The sequence below is a fragment of the Chelon labrosus genome (genome assembly GCF_963514085.1).
Source record: "Chelon labrosus genome assembly, chromosome: 8".
Taxonomy (NCBI): domain Eukaryota; kingdom Metazoa; phylum Chordata; class Actinopteri; order Mugiliformes; family Mugilidae; genus Chelon; species Chelon labrosus.
Genome location: NC_140358.1, coordinates 3,937,740 through 3,961,702, shown reverse-complemented (window position 1 = coordinate 3,961,702; position 23,963 = coordinate 3,937,740). Strand labels below are relative to the sequence as shown.

Below are 23,963 nucleotides of genomic sequence, written 5' to 3'. Positions count from 1 at the left end.
TGAAAATTGTATTTTTCATATGAATAATGTAAAAGAGGGCACGCTGTTGGCGTTCACGTCTCAAGGTTAGACTATATTGTTAGCTTCCCTGCCTGGCCCGGGCTTTTGTTCTTGTTTGGTACAAAATGAGAGGATCCAGTTCTATCAGGTTTTCTGTTCTGAGGGACACTTTGCCTCCTCTGCTGGGATATGTTGTTCCAAGAACTTGAAAGAAAATCCCAGCATGAGGTATGTAATGTCAAGGCAGTGCCATATGGTATGGCTTGGAGAGTATGCCAAAACTTTTCACCACAGCCTGTTTCCTCTACTCTATCACAATCAACTGTTTCCTACCAGGAGGCAAATTGAATGAGATGAGGAAAGGACCGATGGAACACTGGGATAGATTTATATGCTTAAATGATTAAAGATGACACTTAACAGATGACTTGATGCCAAACCGGTTTGCCAAGGGAATTTTACTTTGATGAGTGAGTTGTAATCAAAATCCAAAGTGTTAAATCTAAAGGTTTACATTCATCATTTGCTCCTTCTTTGATAGGCCAATAATCTCCCCGTTGGGCAGCAGGTATGAGTAAACGGCGTGCGACAATCAGGCAATTTATTTTTATGAACGGAATACAACAGGGAAAACAAAGATTTTAGAAAGGTATCATCTTCTATTTCGTACATTCTATTATGAGTAAACGAAACATTAAGCTATGTGTGTTTTCAGGTCTTTTAGTGCAACATTTTATTCTCTAGCAAGACAGTTAGACAAATGACTTATATCTGCCTAGGTACAAATCTTGGTTATATAGTAAAGATACTTTGGATCAATAAACATTAATCTTGCCAACTAGATATTTTTGAGGTGAAAATTTTCCACCCATGTATGGGTGGGTATGCATTGATTTAACAGACACACTATTATTATGGTGCTTCCTGCTATTTGTACCTTTCCCATACACCCGAAAAACGTGTACTGTCCCTTTAATGAAGCGACCGCCCGCTAATCACGTGACACAACAAGGAAGTTTAAATGTAACGATTCATTAAACCGAGTTGTTTCTGAGGCGAATTCTGCCTTAATAAGTTATTTACTTAGTTTCTTTCACTTTGGCGGGGCATTGGAGTGGCAGCAGCGTGAAATTGGCAATGAAATAAATTAGTGCCATTGTCGTGCCCATGCAGCGACAGGAAAAAATGTTTATATCGTTTCTCATTTACACTTTAACGTTAGTGTTTCCAGCCGGACACGCGTCGTTACCGCTTGTTATCAATACTTGGCCGTTCAAGGATGCAACCGCTGCAGGTAGGCCATTTAAGAACAAGCCGTGTTTTGAGCCACGAGTCATGTGACACTGGTCAGAACTATGAGCGAATATAATAACCTTGCATCCCCGAGTGTGTGTATGTGATTTAATTGTGATTGTTTGAACATTAGCAGAAGTGCAGGGCATTAAATAATTCACTTGTTAGTTAGGTCACAAGCACTTTATATTGCATACTGTACTTCCGCTTTCATTTTAAGGTTACCGTTTGGCAGCCTTATTACAGGCATACGGTCTATGTTGATAACCAAACTAACGAACATTTTACACAAACTCAACATTTCTAGTTATTTGTGTTGTTACACGTGCCAGTATAATATGACATATTTTTCCATTATTTGATCTTGTTTCTTCTTAAAGTGTTGCAACTAGTTTGAATTTATGAGCTGCACAATAACCTTGTTAGCCTTAGTAGTCTGATCAGACTACTGCTGGATTAGTTATTTTCCTTAACATCTTGTTTTATCGAGTTTCTATTAATTGATCCATTCTGAGTCTCAATATGTCAGCTGCCAAAAATGAGGATGTGCTTATTTGTCACGTGATCGTAAGTCAAGACGTCCCCTTGAGGTTTAAGACATTTTAATAGATTTCTTTAAAATGATTCATAATAATAGTATTTTTTATTTTCTTACATAAATGATTAATTGTCAAAGAAAATAACCTGCACATTTATGATAATAGAAATAGGTGTTAGTTGCAATGTTTATTTTTGTCTAATCTAAATATCTTAATCTTAATTTATGACTCAAACCCTATGACCAATTTTCCTTCACAGAAATGGATTAATGAGTGCATGTATGTGTGTGTTTATCACATGCAGTGGAGTATAGTCCCTTGCAGTATTTCCAGGATTTTCCTCACACAACATTATTATTAATATAATTTTTTTTCACTATATTTGTGACCCAACTGGAGCTTATCTGAACAATTATGTTAGTCCATCAGAGTCTTAGGTGGGGATATGAAATGGGCAGGACTAGGCTTCGTAACTGCAATTGCCAGGCCTGCCCTCACACTATTTGATTTCGTACAGGATGATACATTGGACATGTCCAAATTGAAAGTGAAAATAGTTCAGCATTGCTTGTGACTTATCCGTCAAGAGGATTTCCACCAGGTGCTCAACATTAAAAAAAAAAAAAAAAGAGATAGAAATTGTATTCAAAACATCACAAGCAACAGCTCAGACTTGTAGATGATTAAAGTTAACTGAAAAAAAATCTCACCATTTGATAGATGGACGCCCTTTCATTTATCAGATATGTCACATTTTTTTTCCCTGAGGTTTCTATGAAAATGGAAAAATGTACCCAGCCATCAGTTTGGCTGTGATATATTTAAAAGTGTAGTCTGTGAGCCACGACTATTGATCCGCCCATGCAGATCTCTTTTCCTTTGGGGGCTTACAGAAGCAGCTGACAATAGCGGACTAATCTCATCGTCCATTCCATAGTCTTTTCTGAAAAAAGACAAGAGACAAGAGCACTTACCATTGATGAAGTTGGTAGATGAACAGAATTGATAGCTAGATGAATCTCAAAAGACAAGAGGAGGACTTTCCAGTAGTATCCTGCTGAACACAGTGTAATGGTCTCAGAATTCAGTGGCAAGCTGGTGGCAGTGCTACCAGTTGGTATTTTGATCCCTATGGGCCCTTGGGGGATCAGTGACCAAATGCTTGTCAGCTCTCTGTTTAATGAAAAGCCGTCGCACTGGTCAACTCACACACTCGTACAACACACCAGCACAGATTTATAAATTTGGCAAAAAGATTTAATGAATTCAGTTGTGCACCCTGCACATTTAACACAATTTAAAGCCACAGTCTCCAAGATTGTGTCATTGAGATATTATTGTTCAGTATTTCTGCCCAGTATAAATTTTGATTCTGATTTATCATCAGTTGGCAAAACGTATTAGCACAGGTTTTTGTTGCATCATAATGCACGCTGTCTTTGTCAGCAGTGTCTGTGTCAACTGCTTTTAGCCAAATAGAGATTTGCTGGACAGAAAGACCCTTCCCGTCTGCAATAATGTGACTGGCAATGGTTGTATTTTCTGTCATGGGTACGGCGTTTGTTTCATTGTTTATCACATGCTGAATGATTCATTGTGCCTGTAGCGTGGAGTGCCCTGCAGGCCGGTGGATCGGTGTTGGATGCGGTGGAGGCAGGCTGTGCCCGCTGCGAAATGGACCAATGTGATGGCAGTGTAGGCTACGGTGGGAGCCCAGATGAGAATGGAGAGACCACACTGGACGCCATGATCATGAACGGGTAAACCATGCAGCAAGTATCTTAATCTTCTGCAAATAATAGGAGCGCCGTAAAAATTTTTAATTTTCTTCCCTGTCAGGGAGAAGTTGAAATAATTATTGAAAACCCCTTTCAATATAATGGAGTTTATTATAATACGACCACAAAAGGCAGACTAAAAAGGAGACAAGTGTTTTGATTTTACTGCACTATGATACCATCTCAAAAAACTGAACATAATGCTGTGGTTATTTCTTACAAATCTTCCATGAAATCATATTTGAATGTTTTTTTTAAATTATGTCCTATCCTTTATGTCTTTTATACAGCAGTATTTGGCCCATCAACACAGAAATGTTGTTGCATAGGTGTGATTGATGGTACTTTCATTTTCTGGAAGTCAATTGAAAAATCAGGATGACTCAGCCTTCTGCTAGCCATTTCATGGGGACTTAAAGAATTTTGCATCATAGTCCACGCTAAGTAAGCCTGATGCACCCATGCTTACAATGAATTTGAAGAAAGTACTCTATTTGTATTATACTCCAGCTGTTTATGAACAAGACGGAGGGCAAGAGAAGTCCTGGAGACATGCACCTTTTTTACTTTGGGATGGAGATGATGCTGGTAATATTTGTGTCCAGTAAACCAGCAGGAATGTCTGTTTTCTGTATACTCTCTGTGAGCAGTGACACAATGGAGGTGGGTGCAGTTGCAGACCTGAGAAGAATCAAGAATGCAATTGGAGTTGCAAGAGCTGTGATGGAGCACACTGATCATACACTGCTAGTCGGAGAATCAGGTCTGTGTGGAATATTTCCCACATTTACATTAAAATACTCTCAGTTCACGCTGAAGGGAAAAGTCTTAACATTTTGAAGTCCTGTCATTTATTTATTTGAATAAATAAGTGAATTCAATACTGTGCTCAAACAGGTGCAGTTATGTAGAATCTGAAAAGGATTAACTTGTGTTTTAACAACCCTTGTATTAGCATGAATTAATTCAATAAGTTACTTGTCACATTCAGCCAAAGCTTTTAAGACGGACTGTACTGTATGCCTTGATCTCTAATGACCAACATCAGCAGTTAGTGGTGAGTGCATGGGTCAGAACTACAGTATAATGACCTGAACATGAAGAGCATGATTATATGGCACTCAAGTAACTGGAGGAGGACAAAAAACTCAAACGGATTGCATGTCAAGAAGTCGTAATTGAATCGTCATTCTTCAGGGAGTTGTAAGGTCACTGCTATTCCGAGCTGTAGAGATGTAAAGCTTGTCCTCCTTCACAGACCAAGGCTAAATCAGATGAGATTGCCTGTAGTCCCTCCTTTGTTTGTGACCCTTTATTTTTCTTACAACCCACAGTCAGCGTGGTACAGAATGTGCAACTTGACCTGAAAGTATTACTTCTCTCTTTATAGCGTCTATGTTTGCTGAAAACATGGGCTTCATTGCAGAAGACCTGACTACCAACAAATCTGTGAATATTTTCTCAGAGTGGCTGAAGGGCAACTGCCAACCTAATTATTGGAAGGTCTGTGTGTGTGCGTGTGTGTGTATTAAACAGTGTGTTTTTCCTCACTTGTGTTGGCTAAAGGCGTGCTGCTTCTAAAAGATTGATAATAAAAGGGAAAATTGACAAGCACACTAAAGTAGTTTGGAAAAAGTCAGCTTTTGTGGTAGAGGTGATGGCCTACAGCAGAGTTGGAGCTATTCTTTAAAACTCTCCTGTTGACTTCCCCAATACTCAGAGAGTATCCACTGTTCTATTGATTAAATATACACCATTTGTACTTGGGGCTGCAAAGCAAAAGACAGATTCGCTATAGAACTTAAAAAGGACTTAAGAATCTTGTTCAAAGTCATCATAAGAGTAGTTGAGGAAGAGACCAAGCATGAAGGACTCCTCAGACTATTCATATTTTCGTTACACAAGTAAAACATATCAAAATGTAAAAAGTTGGTGCAGAAATTCAGAAAACTTCCAACAGTTATAAGACTAAAATCACGAGGAAAGAATATATATATAGTACAGGTCAACATGCATGTACCGTATGCAACTAGTCCATAGACTGTATAATCTACATATGTTTATAATACTAAACATAACAATAGTGAGTCTAATATGAAACTATGTTTTGTTGTGGCTGAGTTAAAAAAATGTAGGTAGCTGTACCTGCTTAAATCTGCATAACAAGTTAATTATTCACCATTTTACATTTTCAGCAAATTCGTTTGGCAGGCTTATTTAGTAAAACTCCAGATTGTTGCCGAGGTCACTGGAGACAGGCTGTACCTGCATAACTGAAGGGAAATCGTGGACGGGAATATATCAGACTTGCCTTTATGAATAATGCGTTGACATTACAGATGAACACCTTGTAAAAATAAAGTTATCAATTCACATTCGGTACTAAAAGACCTTTAAGTAGACCTTTTAGTTCACCGCTCCGACGTAACCTACATCTGTCATGGGTTTTCAAAACTCAGGTGTTGCAGCTGTTTGTTGAATTTGAAATCTGACAGTTTTCAGCAGACCTTCACTCACCTGGAACATCAAAGGGGTAGAATGAACTTTTCACACCTCCCTGCAGGCCAAAGCTGGTACACTCAGTTATTGGAAATATTGCTCTCTATGCAGACACAATGTCCAGAACAGCTTAGACTGAACTGAGGAGGTAGAGTTGGTTGTCCATGTCTCAGTATAACATGGCATTTGACAGCCAAAGGACACATGAAACTCCCTGCTGTATATCACTTTATATTAGGTACTAAACCACTTAGTGACAATAGTGCTCATAGTTTTATTTCAGTGAATCACAGTAAATCAAAGTGGCTACAGATCAGCATGTCTTGTTCGTGTGCTATCCCAATAATTGAGTCCCAGGACAACGACATTATATAAACAGTGATGTGGTTTTATCTCCTGTCAAAAGAATGTCAATCCAGATTCTTCCAAGACTTGTGGGCCCTACAGGCCCAAGGCGACGCAGACTCGGAACAAGAGGGCACGTCATGCTAATACGCACTCCCATGACACCATCGGTAGGTTTTTATCGTCTTGACACTGAAGTCAGCTTTCCTCAGGCATTTTATAGTCGAGCATTTAAGCTCCTCATTGGAACTAGACAGGTATGAGAGAATGTTTAGCAGTGTAACAGGCCAAATGAAAAGGAATGTAGACGGGCCTACTAAACCACAAGATATATGGGAACAGCTCAGTTCTCAAGTCTTCAATTTGTGCTTTTGTCCAAAAAGATCGAATCAAAAAAGATGAGGATTAATTACTTGCCCCCATTTTAACGGGGTCTGTGCTAGACATGTATTGATCAGTGCAACTGGAGCTGATAGGAATTTTGTGGTACGTTTAAACTACATAGTGAAGGTAATGATGTTTTATTACTGCTTATTTTGTTTATGTGCCAGGGATGATTGCTATTGATAAAGGCGGTCACGTGGCTGCTGGTACGTCAACCAATGGGCTAACTCACAAGATTCCAGGGTAAGAAATGTTATTTGTAATTTTGACAGATATGTGCCTAACAACATAATCTTAAAACTTAAAGATCCACTCACTAGCTCTTTGGCACTTTGCAGACAGCTACAGTAGACGTGCTTTAACATATAATTTAAAACTGTTCGCTTCCTTTTTCACATTTTTGTGTTTTTATATGTAGCACTGGTCTAAGTTCTAATCCTGGGTATGTTTCCTGTCCTGTAGGCGTGTTGGAGACTCTCCAATTGCTGGAGCAGGAGCCTATGCAGACAGCTTAGCAGGTGGTGCTGCTGCCACTGGAGATGGAGACGTCATGATGCGCTTTCTACCCAGGTACCTCAGCCATTTTCATAACAAATTAACACCTTGTGTCACTGTCTGCACTACTGCCTGGGAGAAAATGAAATCCTCAAAGCATAGGATGGGATATTTCAAAAGGGAATTTTTAGTTGCACACGATTTATTTTATTTGCCGTCGAAAAATGTATCTACTAAGGCATGTACAGTGAGTAATGTGAAATAGGATTTATATTTGAGTGTGGGCACAGAATAAAAAACTACTCAAAATGTATTATTGATTGCTCAAAACATTCTCAGATAGTGAAAAACAAGATTGAGGCTAAAATTTCACTTCAGGTAAATACAGCTGTACCATAAATGCTTCTACAAAGTACATCCACTTTATGGCTCGATCCACAGCTTACAATGCTTATATAAAAAAGTTTCCTATCATAAATATACCTTTATCGGAAGTAACTCCAGTGCTATACTTAAAATTCTATAAGACATGTTGACTGAAACCATGTGGCTTTTTCCTTGACAGAAAAAAATAGCTCAGACAATATCGACATTTGTGACGCGAGCAGATTTTAAACAGCTAACTTCTGGTGGGAGCCTCAAGCTGCAAGTGCATAAATAGCGTTATAAAGAGCCGAGGCATGAGTACGTTGCCCCAAAACTGTCATTTGTACATTCCACACAAGGAGCGAGATCTCACTAAAGCTGCTGTTTGTTTCCAGGCTGTGAGAGTGTGGCAGTCTCAGAAGGGTTATTTTTTTTTTAAAGCTTTATTTATCCAGGATAGTTTGGTGAGCGCACATACTGTTCTTTTAAGTTGCACCCAGCTTAACATTCAGTCGCACAAGCAACACCTAAGGGCTGCCTGTTTCAATTATAGTGCTCTGACTCACTTCTTGCAACTATTGGAGGTTGTTTTTCAAGAGAGCTTGCTACTTGTGGACTGAAGTGTGTTTATCCTTGCCCACATCTTATAATATTTTTATAGATTTCACTGTCAAAAGTTGGCTGTAACAAATCAATGTAGCAGCAATGGGACAATTAAAAAAACTTCCATCTTTAATTTGAGTGTTTTGGGATATATTGATGATATATGGTCGATCTAAATCACATTTATTCAGTGTTTCATATGGTATATCTTTCTGCATCACATCTATCCCATACCATCATTTCAAGCACATCACTATCATCATCCTGGTTGGTGGCCTTGAGAGCGCTTGTTAGTTTGCCTCATGTGTACTCCATGTAATCCTGCCAACAGTTACTTGGCCGTGGAGCTGATGAGGGCCGGGGCCGATCCCTCGGCAGCCTGCAAGTCGGCCATTTCCAGAATCAAGAGCCATTACTCAGAGTTCTTTGGAGCCATCATCTGTGCTAACACAACGGGCCACTACGGTGAGTGTTTGGGTCCTCAAATACAGACTGTACTGCTCCTTGCCAGATGTACCGACACACTCATCAGAGATGTAGGCACTGACATATTCATTTTATAATCACCTAATAGCATGTTAAACTTTCATAACAATCACGTAAAAGGACATATTCGACAATCGCCAGACAACCCAGTGTAAACTACACCAGAATACATACAAAGTTGCTGAAATCTCAATAGTCTGCTTCTCTTTGAAATAATAATATCTTTAATTCTTCAATTTCTAACTGAACCTAGTTATCTTTTGCAGTAGATTTAGAAAAGGACAAATTAGAAAATAGTATTGCATGTAAAACATTTTTTTACATACAACAGACACCAATTTGTATCTGGCTCACATGTGCAAAGTCTATAAGCAAAAAGAAAATATTAAAAACAACATATCACATCCAGGCAAAGCATATAAAATAAGCTACATTAAGAGGAGCACCAGATACTCAGTGATAAGGACTCAATCAACATTAAATAAACCATGTTCCCGAAAGCACCGTAAAAGACCTTACCTTGAACTAATTATTCAGCAATGACATTAAACCTGCAGAAACATAACCATGAACATTACGCTCTAAAAAGGATGCAATTTTGTGATATTTGAATTCCCCTTTTCAGAGGTTTTCAGATAAAAAATATTCCTCAAAGTGAGGAATAGTATAGTCTCAAGAAAGGTCAGGGATGAGCAAGCCAAATATTTAAATAAAGGTTGCACTGATGAATGCTGTGTCCATATATTTAACTAGACCCCAACAACTTTAAAGTTACAATGCTCCAACAAAACATGCTCCATCTACACATTTTGTTCTTATGGCAACAATGACACAGTTTGAAACCTTTGTTTTTTTTTCCTGCTGTAGAAAAGACTTAACCTTCAAATAACACTGTTTAGTATTATATAGCTACCCTGCATGTTATTTGATGTTACTTCCACATATACTTTGCACCACGGGAAATGAGATCAAAATATAATGAGACATCTGGATTAACAGATGTTAACACATGAAGGTTAGAGGAATTACCACTAAGTTAGCACGTGCAGATAAAAATCACATTTTATGCCAAAGGTAGATGGGGCCATAATGACAGAAGGATATAAAGTTATTTTTTTTCTGCTGTAACATTTCATTTCCTCCTTTATCTCCACAGGTGCAGCCTGTAACAAGGTCCCTGGCCTCACACAGTTCCACTACATGGTGTCAAACTCTGAGTCAAGCACACCAATGCTGAAATCTGTAGATTGCTTTTAAATGGTGTATGACTGTCTCTTTTATACAGTTATGAATTAAAAGCCTTCATGCTGTACTTTAATGCTGATGATTTCATGAATAAAATGTGACCTATTTGGATCCTTTATTAGATTTAATTAGTTTTCACATAATGACAATGGCACATTAATCTTTAAAGATGGACACACATACTCTATTAGATTAACATTGTGTACAACAGGAGTGGGTGGCACAATCTAAAGGTCATACATTTAATGGATATTTTCCATTAAATGTATACTTAAGTACAAGTAGGTGTATTTCAAGATGATAATGAGTGAGCTGTCCGGTCCATTTCTATACACTTTCATTCATACAAGCATAAGATTCAAGGTTTCAATTTGAAATAATACATGGCTTCAACACATTAGCAACCAGGGAGGATGGAGACCCCCGGTCCATTCTCTGCCCACTGGAAAAAGTCACACTGTTTACCCTTTTGAAAGCTGCAGGTGTAGAAATTCCGGCCATTGTTGGGTCCTAGTTTCAGAACCGTCCTCATTAAACATCGTTTCCCATGGTGACAAAAAGGGAAGTTCAAGTCTGCCCACTGCAACAGTGAAAATAAGACCTTAGGAACTGGTTTAAATGGTTGCGGATAGTCTAAAACTCAAGATAAAATATTATTAATTGACCAGGCTAGACAATGAGAAAGAGATCAGTTGCTTTCTAGTTTTACCTCAAAGAAGTTGCACTTGGTCTCTCTGGGAAGCGAGCAGGCATAGAACTGTCGTCCCTTATTCCCCCCCTCCTTGTGGACCACTCTGAGGACAGCTGGGCGACGATGGGATGCACAACAAGGGGCGCTGGGACTGGAGGAAATGGAGGTGGTGCGGCTTGTCGCTTCTATTTGGCGCATCCTGACAGAAGAGAAAAAAAATGCCATTACTTTGAAAATAAAACACGGGAATACCTGTCACACCCACGCTCATTAGCGAGCAAACAACTTTTCTTCAACAGTGTGTGATGATGGGTGTTGGTAATAATTGTATATGCCTGGTATCCTACAGTGGCTATTTATCTATCTGTACTATTTTATAACAATGTTGCATTAAAATTCCAGAGTCAGAAGATTTTTTTCCCCCCTCTCATCTCCCTGAAGTTGCAAAAAACTTCTCTTATTATAAACTTATTCATGAATAGCCAAGTAAGAGATTCACTCACCCTGAGTTGGGGGTTCCATTTTGAGCATTGTTACTGGGAGAGGGACTGTGATCAATTCTCATTTTCTTGGATGGGTGACTGTAGGAGGCCAGTGATTCCCCATTGGAGAGCTCGGCACTTTGCTTCTGCCAGCCACCAGAGGCATAATTGGGGCTTGTTGTCCCTTGGCAGACGCTGTATTTATATAAACCTCGTTCTGCCGCCAAGGAATTCAAATGACTGCCGGCAGGGGAGAGCGGCAAGTTTACAGGCTTTGGCTTCTTGCTTAAGTCGGAGAAAACAAGGGTGGAAGTCCCAAACGCAGACCTCCAGTTGACTTTGAGCTCCTCTTGTGGTTTCTTGAAGGCAATGCAGGGGTATTTAATCAAATCAGCGCTGAAGGGTGATGCTTCAGTGTTAATGTCGTCTTTGCGGACTGTGGAGACGGAGCCAGAGTGAGAAACTCAATTCATGTTCAGCAGCTGCAGCTCATTCTGATGCACTGCCTGTGCTCATAAAATGCAGGTTGTTGTTAGTTTTAAGTGGTTAGCTTGCCATAAAATATCTCAGTAAGCAGTATACTGCTGTGCTGTGCAGTCAAATAGAATGTCACACAATCTGTGTTTCTGAAGATGCCCTTGTGCGAAATTCTCTGAAATAAACCCTCGCATCCAGAAAATAAGTCAGTGTTTTTGGTAATGGACTATGAGATCTGACAAGAAAGTCGTTAGCATGGAGCTGTGAATATAATGCTTAAGTTCCTCAAAAACTACCATCAATGTGCCCTTGAGCAAGGCTCTTAACCACCAACTGTTTCAGTTGAGAGATACACAGTGGTCCACCATGGAAAATGTACATGCATATATGCAAATGAGGGTATTGCTGAGAGGAACAAATGTGCTCAGTCATTTTTCTTTGGAGATGAAAGGATTGTAAAAATTCATCTGCTATCATTTCTTAATCACTCAAGAAATGCAGATGTTGACTTAGGTATTATATATTTAAAAATATAGTTTTACAATTTTAACAGTTGAGGGCAACAGTTAAAATTCAAGTTCAAACTCAGTTTAAACTCAGTCCTTCCCTGCAAAAAGTATTCACCCTATTTTGAGAGTGGGAATGTTTGACCAAAGAGTATTTGTTCAGGTACAGAAATGAACAGAAAATTACTCTTTATAGCCAGAGTTAAAAAATATCTCAACACTACTAGTAATCTAAATTAATTTCAAACATAAACAGTACAAAAATGAGGATGCTGCAAATGCAGCCAGATACATGAAAATGTTTGTTTGGAGTAGGGATGTTATCTGAATCAACTGAAGGAGCCAGTCTAAGGCTACCACATGACAGTGAGCAATTTACCCCTGTCTGAGAGCTTGGCACATAATGACTCACGGACTGGAGTGATACTTGTGCAGCTATTCAGTTGTCAGCTATCATTTGAAAAACTTGATCCATTTCAAAAATTTCAGTGTGAGTCTAAAAAACATATAAAATAAAAATAAAAGTAAACCATTCAGCTGTGGTCGACTGTTGAAACAGAGACACAGCGGGTAAATTTTATTCAAACACTAGTTCACTGCTGTCATAATGCATCTCAAGACAGCTAGAGACATGCTCATTATTTGTGCTGCAACATACAAACCCAACTACTGGAAAGTCAGCCCACTTGAGAGCAGTGTCATTTGTGGTTTGCAGTCTTGGTCTTAAGTATTGATGTCACACTGTACATGTATCTTTTCGCTAAACAGCAACAGTAGCTACTTTAATTTGATCTCTTAACAATCATGCTCTGTTACCCACTAAGTTTAGCAACTACAATGTAAGGACATTTCAATTACCTTCAGGTCTTGGAGTGAAACAGGCATCACAGGCTTTTGCTGTTGGCTGGTTGATGAGCGTGCAGAGTTGACAGGCCCAGTCCTCCTCCTCCTTCTTAGCTACATTATCACTGGTTCGGTCATTGTAGGCCCAACCAATCAGACTGTTTCTGACAGGGAGCTTACTGCACAAGGAAACAGTACACACATATTCATAATATTAGAAATCATCTATAAAACAATCTCACATGTCCTGCAGTATTGGGACAACTTGACATGCGATTCTGTTATTTATCTGTCGGTTAAGGTAGACAACACTTTCATTTTTGTGAAATGACACATTACTCACAGGAAATGTGATATAAATTACTGCTGTTGTGTGTAATGGTGCAGTAAATATCATTTTTAAAGGTCCAGTGTGTAGAATTTATCAGGCATAACATTATGACCACCTTCCTAATATTGTGTTGGTCTCCCTTGTGCCTCTAAATCTGGACATGGGCCTTCTGAGGGTGTCCTGTGGTGTCTGGCAACAGAATGTTGTTAGTGGGGGGCCTTTGGGTTGAGGGGAGGAGCATCTGTGGATCATCCCACTGATACTTGATCAGTTTGGGATTTAGAGAATTTGGAGGCCAGGTCAATACCTTGTGCTGTTCTTTGTGTTTTTTGAGTTGTTCCTAAAGCTTTTTTTTGTGTGTGTCTGTGTCAGACTGCATCCTGCTGGGGATGGCTGCTGCCATCAAGGAGTGTCATTGCTGTGGGGTGGGGGTGCCTGGTCTGGTCTAGGTGGGTGCTACATGTCTAAGTAACATCCACATGAATGCCAGGTCCAAGTGTTTCCCAGCAGAACATTGTATTGTCACAAGATGGTCAATGTTAATTACTGCTAATGCCAGTGGTTTTAATGTTGTGGCTGAATGTGTAAGTTGCCACTAGTGTCTAACCACCTGAAACTAAGAGTTATTGTATTTTTGTTGACCTACCTTAACGAAAGAAAAAGCCTCTTGCATTTTATTAAATTTTTAGTGCCAACAATAGTTTCTTCACCACACCTGGAAGGATAGGAGTGAGGGGAAAGGACAGCTGCAAATCTGCAACCTCACCACTGGAGTGTATTATTTGATAAAGCAAATTTTATTTTTTTTTTAATACTGCGAACTTTGCTATCTTTTGTTTAACAGCATAAGTTAAAGATGATAAAAAATAATTATTCACAGCAATTAAAATGGTTGTTTAAAAAGGGTGAATTTGAATTAGAATATTATTGAAGGAATAATGGGAGGTCAGGAGGAGAAACTTCATCAAGGAAGAGTGGGTGGGTAATGATAATGATTATGATTATGACAAGGATTTATTTATGCTACTAGATTCCCAGTATTTGTTTTCTTTGTGTGGAAGAATTTTTTTAATGAATATGTGGAAAAGTTTATTTGCAGAAAGTAAAAATTGCATGTTATTAAAGTTTTATTAAAGTTAAATACAGTATATGTTATAATCTCATGAGGGATGGGCTACAAACAAATTCATTAAATATGTAATTTTACTATGTTTCCGTTTATATTAAAACTAATTTGATATGCAATTAAATCAATGATTATTGCAACCTGATTATAAACCATACACACGGAGAGCACTTTAACCAGGCAAACATTTGCAGTTCAAGCAGAGGATGAAGATATGCAAGAATGCAATGTGTTTCATATAATTGCTCCAAGCGTACATGTTTGCTGCTCTGACACGAAGCTTGACTATGTTTGACAAGAAGGCAAATCTTCGGTGCCAATAGTCGCGGAGGAGGAAAGAAGCAGCGGCTTTCAGGAAACTTCTCACAGATTGCTTTATCAGCTGTGTAATGCGTTGTAAGAGCTTTAGACTCTAACCCCTCGCAAATCTTTGCTCAAACACAGCCCAGGAGGTGTTGAGCCTGTGCCCTGTCTGGCAAACACAGCCTTATATGCGCATTAATTTCCCCCCCATAACACTTCCCACTCCCTGCCAAGCCCATCTGCCTGCAAAGATGGCCTCTCTGAATTTGAACATATTATCTAAAGAGCTTTAGAACTTTCTGCAAAGACTAGGCTTTTAAACGTGACACCTAGCTTTACCACACTGCTTTCAATGCATTTTTCGGAACAAAGCATATTAGGATTTCCAATTGTAATGTTACGAGAGAATTTCACGTTTATCCGTCACTGGAACATTTCTACCCAGAAGAAACTGAGGTGTTGAGAAAACCTTTATATCTTGAAGAAAAGGCACAGTGAAAGATTTAGCTTCAAACTTAAATTGAAAATCTTTTGGTGTCGCACGCTTCCAAACTAAACTTAAAAGGAGCAGCCCTCACAAGAATGCAAGACAACACCTTCTCAGTCAAAGCGCCATAGCTCTACAAGGCTTCCTACCTGATGTCAACCCCGCTGGGATCTCCTGTCTGACAGCGCTCACAGAAGTAAGTCATCCTGCCATTGTCTCCAAGACGACAGACTGTGATGACATGAAAGCACTGGCCGCACTGGGGACGCTTGTAGACTTTGTAATGTTTGTAGAGTGGAGAGCCGGATTTGCGACACTGATAAAGATGACGAGAGAAGACAAGAATGAATAAAAAGATGAGGATAAAGAGAGCAGACAGAAAACGCTATTTTTCCTTACTTCTCTTATTATGTATGCAAAGGTGTATTTGTTTTCCCTATTCTCCAGATAGAAGGGCTTTGACTTTTGCTATTCTTTATTGGCAACACAGAATTTTAAGTTAATCTATTCTTCCGAGTATCTCTGAATGGGGTGTTAAAAGTAAATATGTATTCATACACCGCTGCTCAAGGTCTACAACAAACCCACTTTAACTAACCTTTGATATATAAACGTCTAACCTTGTAAAACAGAAGAGTGAAATCACGAGTCATCTTCACCAAGTGGTGAACCTGCTCGTCTGCCAACTGCTGAACCTAAAAATGAAGCAGCAGAGTTGGTTAGAGTTCACAGCCAGAGAGTGAATAAACCTTATTTGTATCGCCCTTCATTCCAAAACAGAGAGGTAAAGTGCTTCACAGTCGGCAAATCAATAATACAAGAATATAAACAATAAAAAACACAAGACGTGAATGGAAAAACAGATTTAAAATGATGCAAGGGAGAGAAATCACATACATTGTATTGTCAAGACTTGTAACCAAGGCAGTAAGGACCTTACTGTGTCTCAGACAGTGTGTAAAAACAGCACCTGTTGCTCTTTCAGGACACCTAAGGGCTCAGTAATGGAGAGAAACTCATAAAGATTCAGTAGTCCCAAAAGAAGAAGGGGCCAAAAGTCCTAGATTAATGTTTTGGTCCAGTGTGCTATATTCTTGTACCCCATGTAATACTTTCTAAGGAGAGCAGACATCCTAGCCGAGCAGAGCCCCTGGTAATACTTGAGTAATAGAAGTATTTATGCTGCAAAGTGTCTCATGCCTGCAGTGGAGAGGTCACTGTAAAATTCTGCTTTTTTTTTTTCTCTATAGATTGGTTAATGAAAATATTCCCTCAGAGCCCTGTGAAGCATTCAGCCTTTCACATTTTACACAATATAATTTCCAAATCAGGATTAAGAAATATTTGAACGATGTCTTTTTAGAAATATATTCTATATTTTAGAGAAAAGGTCATTCTTGAGTTTTAATAAAGACCATGCACATTTGTGGAAATATAAAATATTTCCATTTTCCAACGGCATCGAAGGGTAAGCATATCTGTGCCGCAATGTGCTTGTTTGTTTTTCCTATTTCACTATCCTCATTGCAATGCATCACGCAATAATACAAAGGTTTAAACTTTTTTTTCTGTGATAGTTGTCGCTTGCATTTTTAACCCCCTCCCTTTTTTTCTTATTCCACTGCTGAACACAATCCATCATCTTTTCCATACCTTCACGGCTGGGTGGAGGCCCGAGTCAAACAGGGCTTCATTTTTAATGATGTTGCCGACTCCCGGCATTACGGCTTGGTCTAGGAGAACGTCACATAGCATCCTGCTGCACTGGCTCCTCACCGCCTCCTCAGAGCGGGAGAAACTGAACTTGGACGAGCAAACATCCAAGCTCTCCATGGCCCTCACCCTCTGCTCACAGTCCTCTGTCAACCTGCAAGCACACAGTTTTCTAGTGTTGGTACAATTTAGAAAATGTATGGCCACTGTTAAGGCAAGCGTGGCGTGAGGTCAACTGATGCTCTCCTGAGGTTACACACTGGAAAATAGTTTCTTTCATTTATTCTGTTTCGGTTAGTTTGTTATGAGATGGGACAGCATAGGTGAAATTTACAGACGGTCAAAATAAATGTGCGTCTGGCAACAGGACATTACACCTGGACCTTACAGGCAATGATTAGGACAAATGTCGAGGCAAAAAGGCGGCATTCTTCATGCAACGATAGCCACTGTCTTCAGACACAACCTAATGTAGGACATACTCACTGAATGAGACTCATACCCCAAGGTGAACTTCTGTCACCTCAATCTATCTAGGCTGGGCTGGTGTCCCCGTTACCTTATTTCCACAGTGCTGTCAAAAAAGCACACAATGTCATTGGTAAGGTGTATTTCCAGCACTGGTGCGGCGCCCGTTCTATCCTTCCTCTCAGCAGGGTTTATACGCATTGATCCATTCATGCCGAAGTGGACTCTAGAGGATGTGAGCATGAGAGAAAGAAAAGACAAATTCCCTTTAAAGATAGCATGTCATATAAAACTTGACAACAAAAGGACAGAAAGGTGGCTTCGTGGATGGAGACAACTGTGTAATAAATATCACAAGGCAACTGACAACTCTGTCTGCTTGCTCACACCGATAGAGTTATGTACGTAGAAATCCTTTAAAGTGAATTATTATTTTCATATTATAAATACATTTATTTATAATAGTAATAAGCTATATAGCGTTAACTGGTAATTATTATATGTTACTCTTTTCACTCTTAGTTGTGGCTGTTAGTTATTAGTTGCTGTATAAGACTGCTGAACAATCACATGTTGTATTTTGAAATTACTTTTTGCATATATTGGGATCTGAATCACTGAATGAGACATTTTTGTCAGTTTTCAGAGGATTTTTCCAGAAACATATAGTCAAGACATAAATAAATCTACCTGTTTATGTGTAAAATGACAAATAAAGGATTGTTTCAAATTCAGCAAGGAGTAATAGCAAAAATGATGGTCCGCCGACACAACACAAACAAATAAATATGACAAAGTGAACACAATGAGGAAAAATGATTCTCTAAATGTCTCCATCTGATAAAAAGCTGTGCCTCTGTAGTATTTATACAGGATAACAGATTGAAATGGCTGTAATATAACAGCCCTGCACTAAACCCTTCATCATGACTACGTTTACATAGTTAAGTTTATGTTGAAACAGAAAGGTGGTAACTCACCTGTATAATAATTTTGGAGGATGTAGTTTGTGGCACTGTTAAAACTGTAAGGAATTTATCACAGCCCACTGGTTAAAATGGGAATGTCAAAATAATAGAAACATGTGTCGGTAGAACACACAAACCACAGCCTCCAAAATGAAAACACAGTTTAATAAGCATCACTCTGACTTATTTTAAACAAATGCTGAATACCATAAACTTCTTGAAGCTATGATTTAGTGGAGGACTGTTATATTAGAATGTATTCGTTTACACCAGTGTACCCAATGAACTGGCAACTGAGTACATTTTAACACATCAGCTGTCAATACCTGCAGGGCACTACTCTTTTTATTGTGTTTAATTTACTAGCTCAAAGTCACATCTGTCACTGATGTTATCACCATTTGTAAATACGTTTAGAGGCATCACGGTCGGTAGCAGTAGCTATCAAATAACACATGGGACATTATGATATAAATAACTGCAAGGAAAATCAGAAATCGGGGACTCCTAATCAGATGACATGCTAAAGAAGGCCTCACTGAGAGGAGCTGTGTCCTGACCATAGACTGTCTATGGGCCTGTCGGTGCAGCTTCATTCAATGTACAGGGCTGAGGACACACTTCCTGTTGGGCATGCTTATATCGGGTTAACCTACAGAAAAGGGACTTGATATTTTTGACTTTGAAATAAAGGTTAAATATTCATATTTTATATGTAAAGTTTAACATCCACAAATGCAAATGGACTGAAAGGACACCCAGTGTCTACCAGTTTAAGAATAAACTGACTATTAAATCAAAAGCTACTAGAACAGTAAGTGATTACAAGACTTCAAAAGGCTCCTTTTAATTTTGAATATATGTACGCAATTTTCTTTTTTTAAAGTATTTAAATATATATGTTCCTGTTTTATCAATAAAAACACAAAAAAAGAGCATTGTTGTGCGTGTTGTGTTACTGTCATGCCTATGTTACCTCAAAGCTCTTAGACCGAAGAACATGAAGAGCTCCTTGCCCAGGGTCTCGACACCGGTGTACTGACACCCATAAAAACAACGGAAGGCATTTGACTCTGGGTTGTTTTTCTGCAAAGGCATGTAAGGTTGTTAACAACAGCGCAAGTTGTCTTTATTCATGTTTTAAAACAGACCAAACCAGAGAGGTAGCTACAAGCTTGTTTCAGCTAGTAGGCTACAAGAAGAGAAATTGAGAGAACTTAACTTACCGTTGATCTTGTCAAACTTCCTCTGACCTCTTTGAGTTTCTGTCCTTTCTGGACTTTTGAACGGATTTTCTCTCCGTTTAATGTGCACCCGGGACCCTCAACCATTATTGACTTCCGAACACACAACACACAGATACGGCAACTGCAATCAAAGATTGTTATTACTTTCAATCCCCGCCAGAAAACATTCAATTTTGCGCATGCGTAGTATGGTTATACCCGGAAACAAGGCTGCTTTAAAGGGCCACTAACCTTATTCTCCAGCTGGCACCTGATTTGCGGTTCAGAGGACCTTTGTCGTGTTAGTAGTGGTCAAATTTGAAAAAGAAACACTATTTTACATGTTTCCAGATATAAAGAAATAATACAAGGTAATGAAAGTTTATGTACAGACTTGTGTCCTTCCCCCCTTCGTTTTATAACCTCCATTCATTCAGGCATTCATTAATTTTTCATCATCGAAAACTGCAATAAAATAATCTAACACTACCGGTAGGCTGTAGAGACAGCCTGAATTTAATACTGTCCATGCACTTGTTAGTAAGTGAAGAAAGCAAATAAAAGCAAAGGAAACAAGCGCAGAAGAAATGCACTGACTGTTCCTGTGCTTTCCAACATCCCCAGAAATTTCATAATTTCGTATTATCACACAACAGTATCACAACAGTAATGTATTTGTTTTAATATATATTTCGATTGATGTCATTATTTGGATTTTACATATAAGTACAGCCATTTTATGGTTTCTATTTTCATTCTGTATTTGTTTGACTGGTTATTCTTGGTAGGTGTTGAATGGATATTCTTTAGGTGCTGTGCTGTATGTTTCGGATTTTTTATGTATCAACTTCCCTACAACTTTAAAGGTCTGATTATTTAATCAGCCTAATAAATCGATTAATCTTTAAGCAAACTTTAATTATTATAAACTGCCAAACGCCAAAAAGATTTTCACCATACGTCTAATCATACTTTATAAAGCCATATCCTCAATCTTCTCACAGTTCTAACACCATATATAATGTATTTACATTGATAAATGAAAATAATACGAACAAACACTATTCTATAAAGAGGGCTCCTGTGCCAATGTCGCATTCATTGGTGGGTGTGTGTAATTTGCATTACTTTTCACTTGAGGGCGCTAAAATACCATTGCTGCAGCCGCAGTCAATACACAGACCTACAGACTTTCTCATTGTGAGTAGTTTTGGTGCTGAATGAGCAACACCTCTTTGTAATCCACATTATAAACATTGGCCTACCTTGCCTTTATGAAAAGAAATCTCTTGGGCATCGTGTTGAAAACATGCTAAAAAAAAAAAGACATTACACTTGGAAAATGCTGGATTCTGTACCTGATATAAAGTGATTTTTACACAAGCCAAATTCATTTCTTGAGGGATCCCACACTCCGTTTTTGTCGTGCCTGCTTCTTGCACGTTTTAAGATCCCCGTTTGCAGGATCTTAATCCTGTAAAATGATTTCCCCTTTGCTTGTCCCTGACTATTCTGGCATCCTGGGGCACAACAGCTGTAGCAAAGGGCGCTTTCCTGCCAATATGGCGGCGTTGTGATTGCTGGTGCAGGGTACATTAGCTACCGGAGCTCTATCACAGGGCTAATACAGTCAATGGCTAACACAGAGAGACAGTCAACCATTAACACTCACATGCATACCTATGGCCAATTTAGAGTCACCGATTAAGCTAACGAGCATGTCTTTGGACAATGTTTTTGAAAATGGTGGAAGAAAACGCGAGTTGTTTTTTTTTTGTTTTGTCTTAATATGCAGTAACTCACTCTCCAGGACCACCAGTGTCTCTCTTGAGGTTTTTGCCGTGACGTAGGCCGTTAAAGGACTAGCTTTAGCAGCTATGGCGCCGGTTGCTATGGAGAGAATTTATGTTCAAAAGAGTGTTTATGTTTATGTATGTTTATGTTTGAAAGAGCGAAATTCTAAACTACCATTTTACTCCGAAACTTTAGAGAAGAAACTTCAACTCTGATTTCCGAGAAGATACTCAACGACCAAAAATGGACCCGCCAAACCCAAGCCATCTCCCTTCCTCTGTGGCAAATGTGAGTTTTTATCAGCAAAATATAATATTAAGTACAAACTGTTTACCAAACAGGTGAATCTGATATATGTTTAAATTTAATAAACATCCTCAATTGAGTTCTGCTAAATATTTTTTAAGTGACGTTATAGCACAAAAGTTAAAAGACGGTTTGACTTATTTTGCTTGTTTAATAAAGGGGACATCAGTAAATTTAGAAGGTTGAGATAAGAAATGTATTAAATGTTTAGTTATGATACAGTAGTAAACAGTAATTGTGTAGAACCCCATCCTGCATTGTATGGGACCCAGCGCACCACCAAGCTAAATCACCTGGCTTCTGCTGTCTGTCATACAGACAGTAAAAGTGTATACCTGTTTAGACTTGCTACGTACTCATGCATGAAGTGCTATGTCATGTTTTTGATGTTGGAACAATCATGGCATAACAACTCACAGAAAGTCTTAGAGTGCAAGAATACTACAAACCAGTCAGAGAGCTTAAATGACCCGATAAGTGTAGACAATGACACTTTATTTTTGACAAACTTCTGTTTGTGTGAAACATTGCATTCTTGCCACTGCTCTCTTGATTTGTTGCACTGCAAATCTGTCATCAAATACTGCAGGTAGACTAAGTGCAGATGTCACTCTGCAGATCAGATTGTATGCTGCCCCCCTGCAGCTCTATGTGTTGTGTTGCATTCAGAGCTGCAAGATGTGATTCTTTCTGTGGTCCTGTGTTCCTCTGCTGGAAGCAGCAGTGACACCTGTCAGTGCAGGCTGACCCCTTGACTGTTGGTCCTCCTGCTGGTCTTCATGCACCACAGGAACACTGATGTATTTTTCTGCTGATGTTGAGTTGTGTTCCGCTATGGTCTTTACCATGTACTGGGTAATCAGTACGTTTGATGTGTTGGTGGAGTCTGGTTAGAGTCGCTGTGTGATGAGACTCGTGGATAGAAGAAGCGTGAAAGCATGGAGTGGTATGATGGAGTCTGATGTTATTTGTCTTTGTTGTCAGTTGGGGCTTTGTGGAGTGGGCTGTAGCACGTTAAAAACTGTCTCCATGATCCTGACACATCTCATTTTATGAAGAATCAAATTAGTATTTAACAGTGTTTGGAAGGTTACTTTTTAATGTCATAGGTTTCAGACTACTTCTTAAAAATATACTGTAGCTGTTTTAAATGCTTCATCTTGGTACAGTAATGTAATTATTACATTTGATTATTCTTCTGTGTAAACAATGTTTAATTATCACCTATTTTAACATGAAATCTATGCTTTTAATGAGTTTTAAATGGTGGTTAAAAGACAATCAAATGTGTGACCACACACTCCAACTCTTTGTGCCCAGTTTTCTGTTTACTGTATTGTTGACCATAGTTTAAAATGTAACAAATGTTCTTGTGAAGCGTTTTGTTATATGTTTGGTGTCGCAGTTCCTGTTTAAATGTGTTGTATTTGTCTTTTGTGGCTGTAATTACACCAGCCCAGGGACTGCACTTTAATATTACCCCAGAGATTAAACTGGCACATTTGTAGAAGTGTTTGTTAATGTTCAGTGTCTCTGTCATTTTAGAAGCACAACATACCAGTTTACAGTGTAGTTATACTTAACTAACTCAGTTTCATTTGATACTTAGGTAAACAACAGAAGCCAGTTTGGCTGAAATACAATGATAAATTCAGTTAGACAGGAAACTCAAGTGTAATGATGTTACTGATGTTACAGCAGCAGTATGGCCGCACTCTACCTGAACCAGTTGGATGGGGTCCTTTACTTTCTGCCTGTTTATCTCTCTCACAGAAACGGAAACGGCACAAGCGCAGCTCCAGAGACTCCGAGAAGCCTCCAGAGAGAAGACTCCGTGTGAGCACTGCTGTCCCCGTGGAACAAAGCCCAAAGGTGGATAGTGGTGAGTAATCCAAATGTATGAGTTTTGCTTTTCATCATCTTCTCGTTTTTCTGTTGGGCAAAACCATTTTATTCCACCTCCGTGGTCCCTACACATGTATCCCATATTACTCCATCAGTATTCCTTTGCGTTCAACCTGTTCATCTTTCTCACAGAAATGGAAGGAGCATAAGAACAGCTCCAGATCTCCCCGGGACTCTCCAGAGAGAAGACTCTGTGTGAGCACTGCTGTCTCTGTGGAGCAGAGCCCCCAGCCCTCCACCTCTGGCCTACGTAGCACGTGGATAGTGGTGAGTAATCCAGATGTATGAGTGTTGCTTTTCACCA

General features: G+C 39.0%; 2 protein-coding genes across 2 annotated transcripts; one reads left to right on the top strand and one right to left on the bottom strand.

Moving 5' to 3' along the window:
* The first annotated feature begins 346 nt into the window (after nt 1-346).
* On the top strand, nt 347-10,413 carry aga (aspartylglucosaminidase). The gene is made up of 9 exons (XM_084549730.1): nt 347-1,294; nt 3,439-3,592; nt 4,261-4,373; nt 5,001-5,113; nt 6,516-6,624; nt 7,006-7,081; nt 7,301-7,408; nt 8,634-8,767; nt 9,945-10,413. The coding sequence occupies exons 1-9, from the start codon at nt 1,168-1,170 to the stop codon at nt 10,043-10,045; spliced, it is 1,035 nt and encodes a 344-aa protein (XP_084405856.1). The 5' UTR covers nt 347-1,167; the 3' UTR covers nt 10,046-10,413.
* A 15-nt stretch (nt 10,414-10,428) lies between these two features.
* On the bottom strand, nt 10,429-20,007 carry neil3 (nei-like DNA glycosylase 3). The gene is made up of 10 exons (XM_084549729.1): nt 19,655-20,007; nt 19,405-19,514; nt 17,552-17,686; nt 16,933-17,146; nt 15,900-15,974; nt 15,429-15,595; nt 13,048-13,211; nt 11,228-11,642; nt 10,743-10,923; nt 10,429-10,613 (listed from the first exon to the last, which is right to left on the bottom strand). Exons 1-10 carry the CDS (start codon nt 19,757-19,759, stop codon nt 10,431-10,433), a joined length of 1,749 nt encoding a protein of 582 aa, XP_084405855.1. The 5' UTR covers nt 19,760-20,007; the 3' UTR covers nt 10,429-10,430.
* Nucleotides 20,008-23,963: the final 3,956 nt, after the last annotated feature.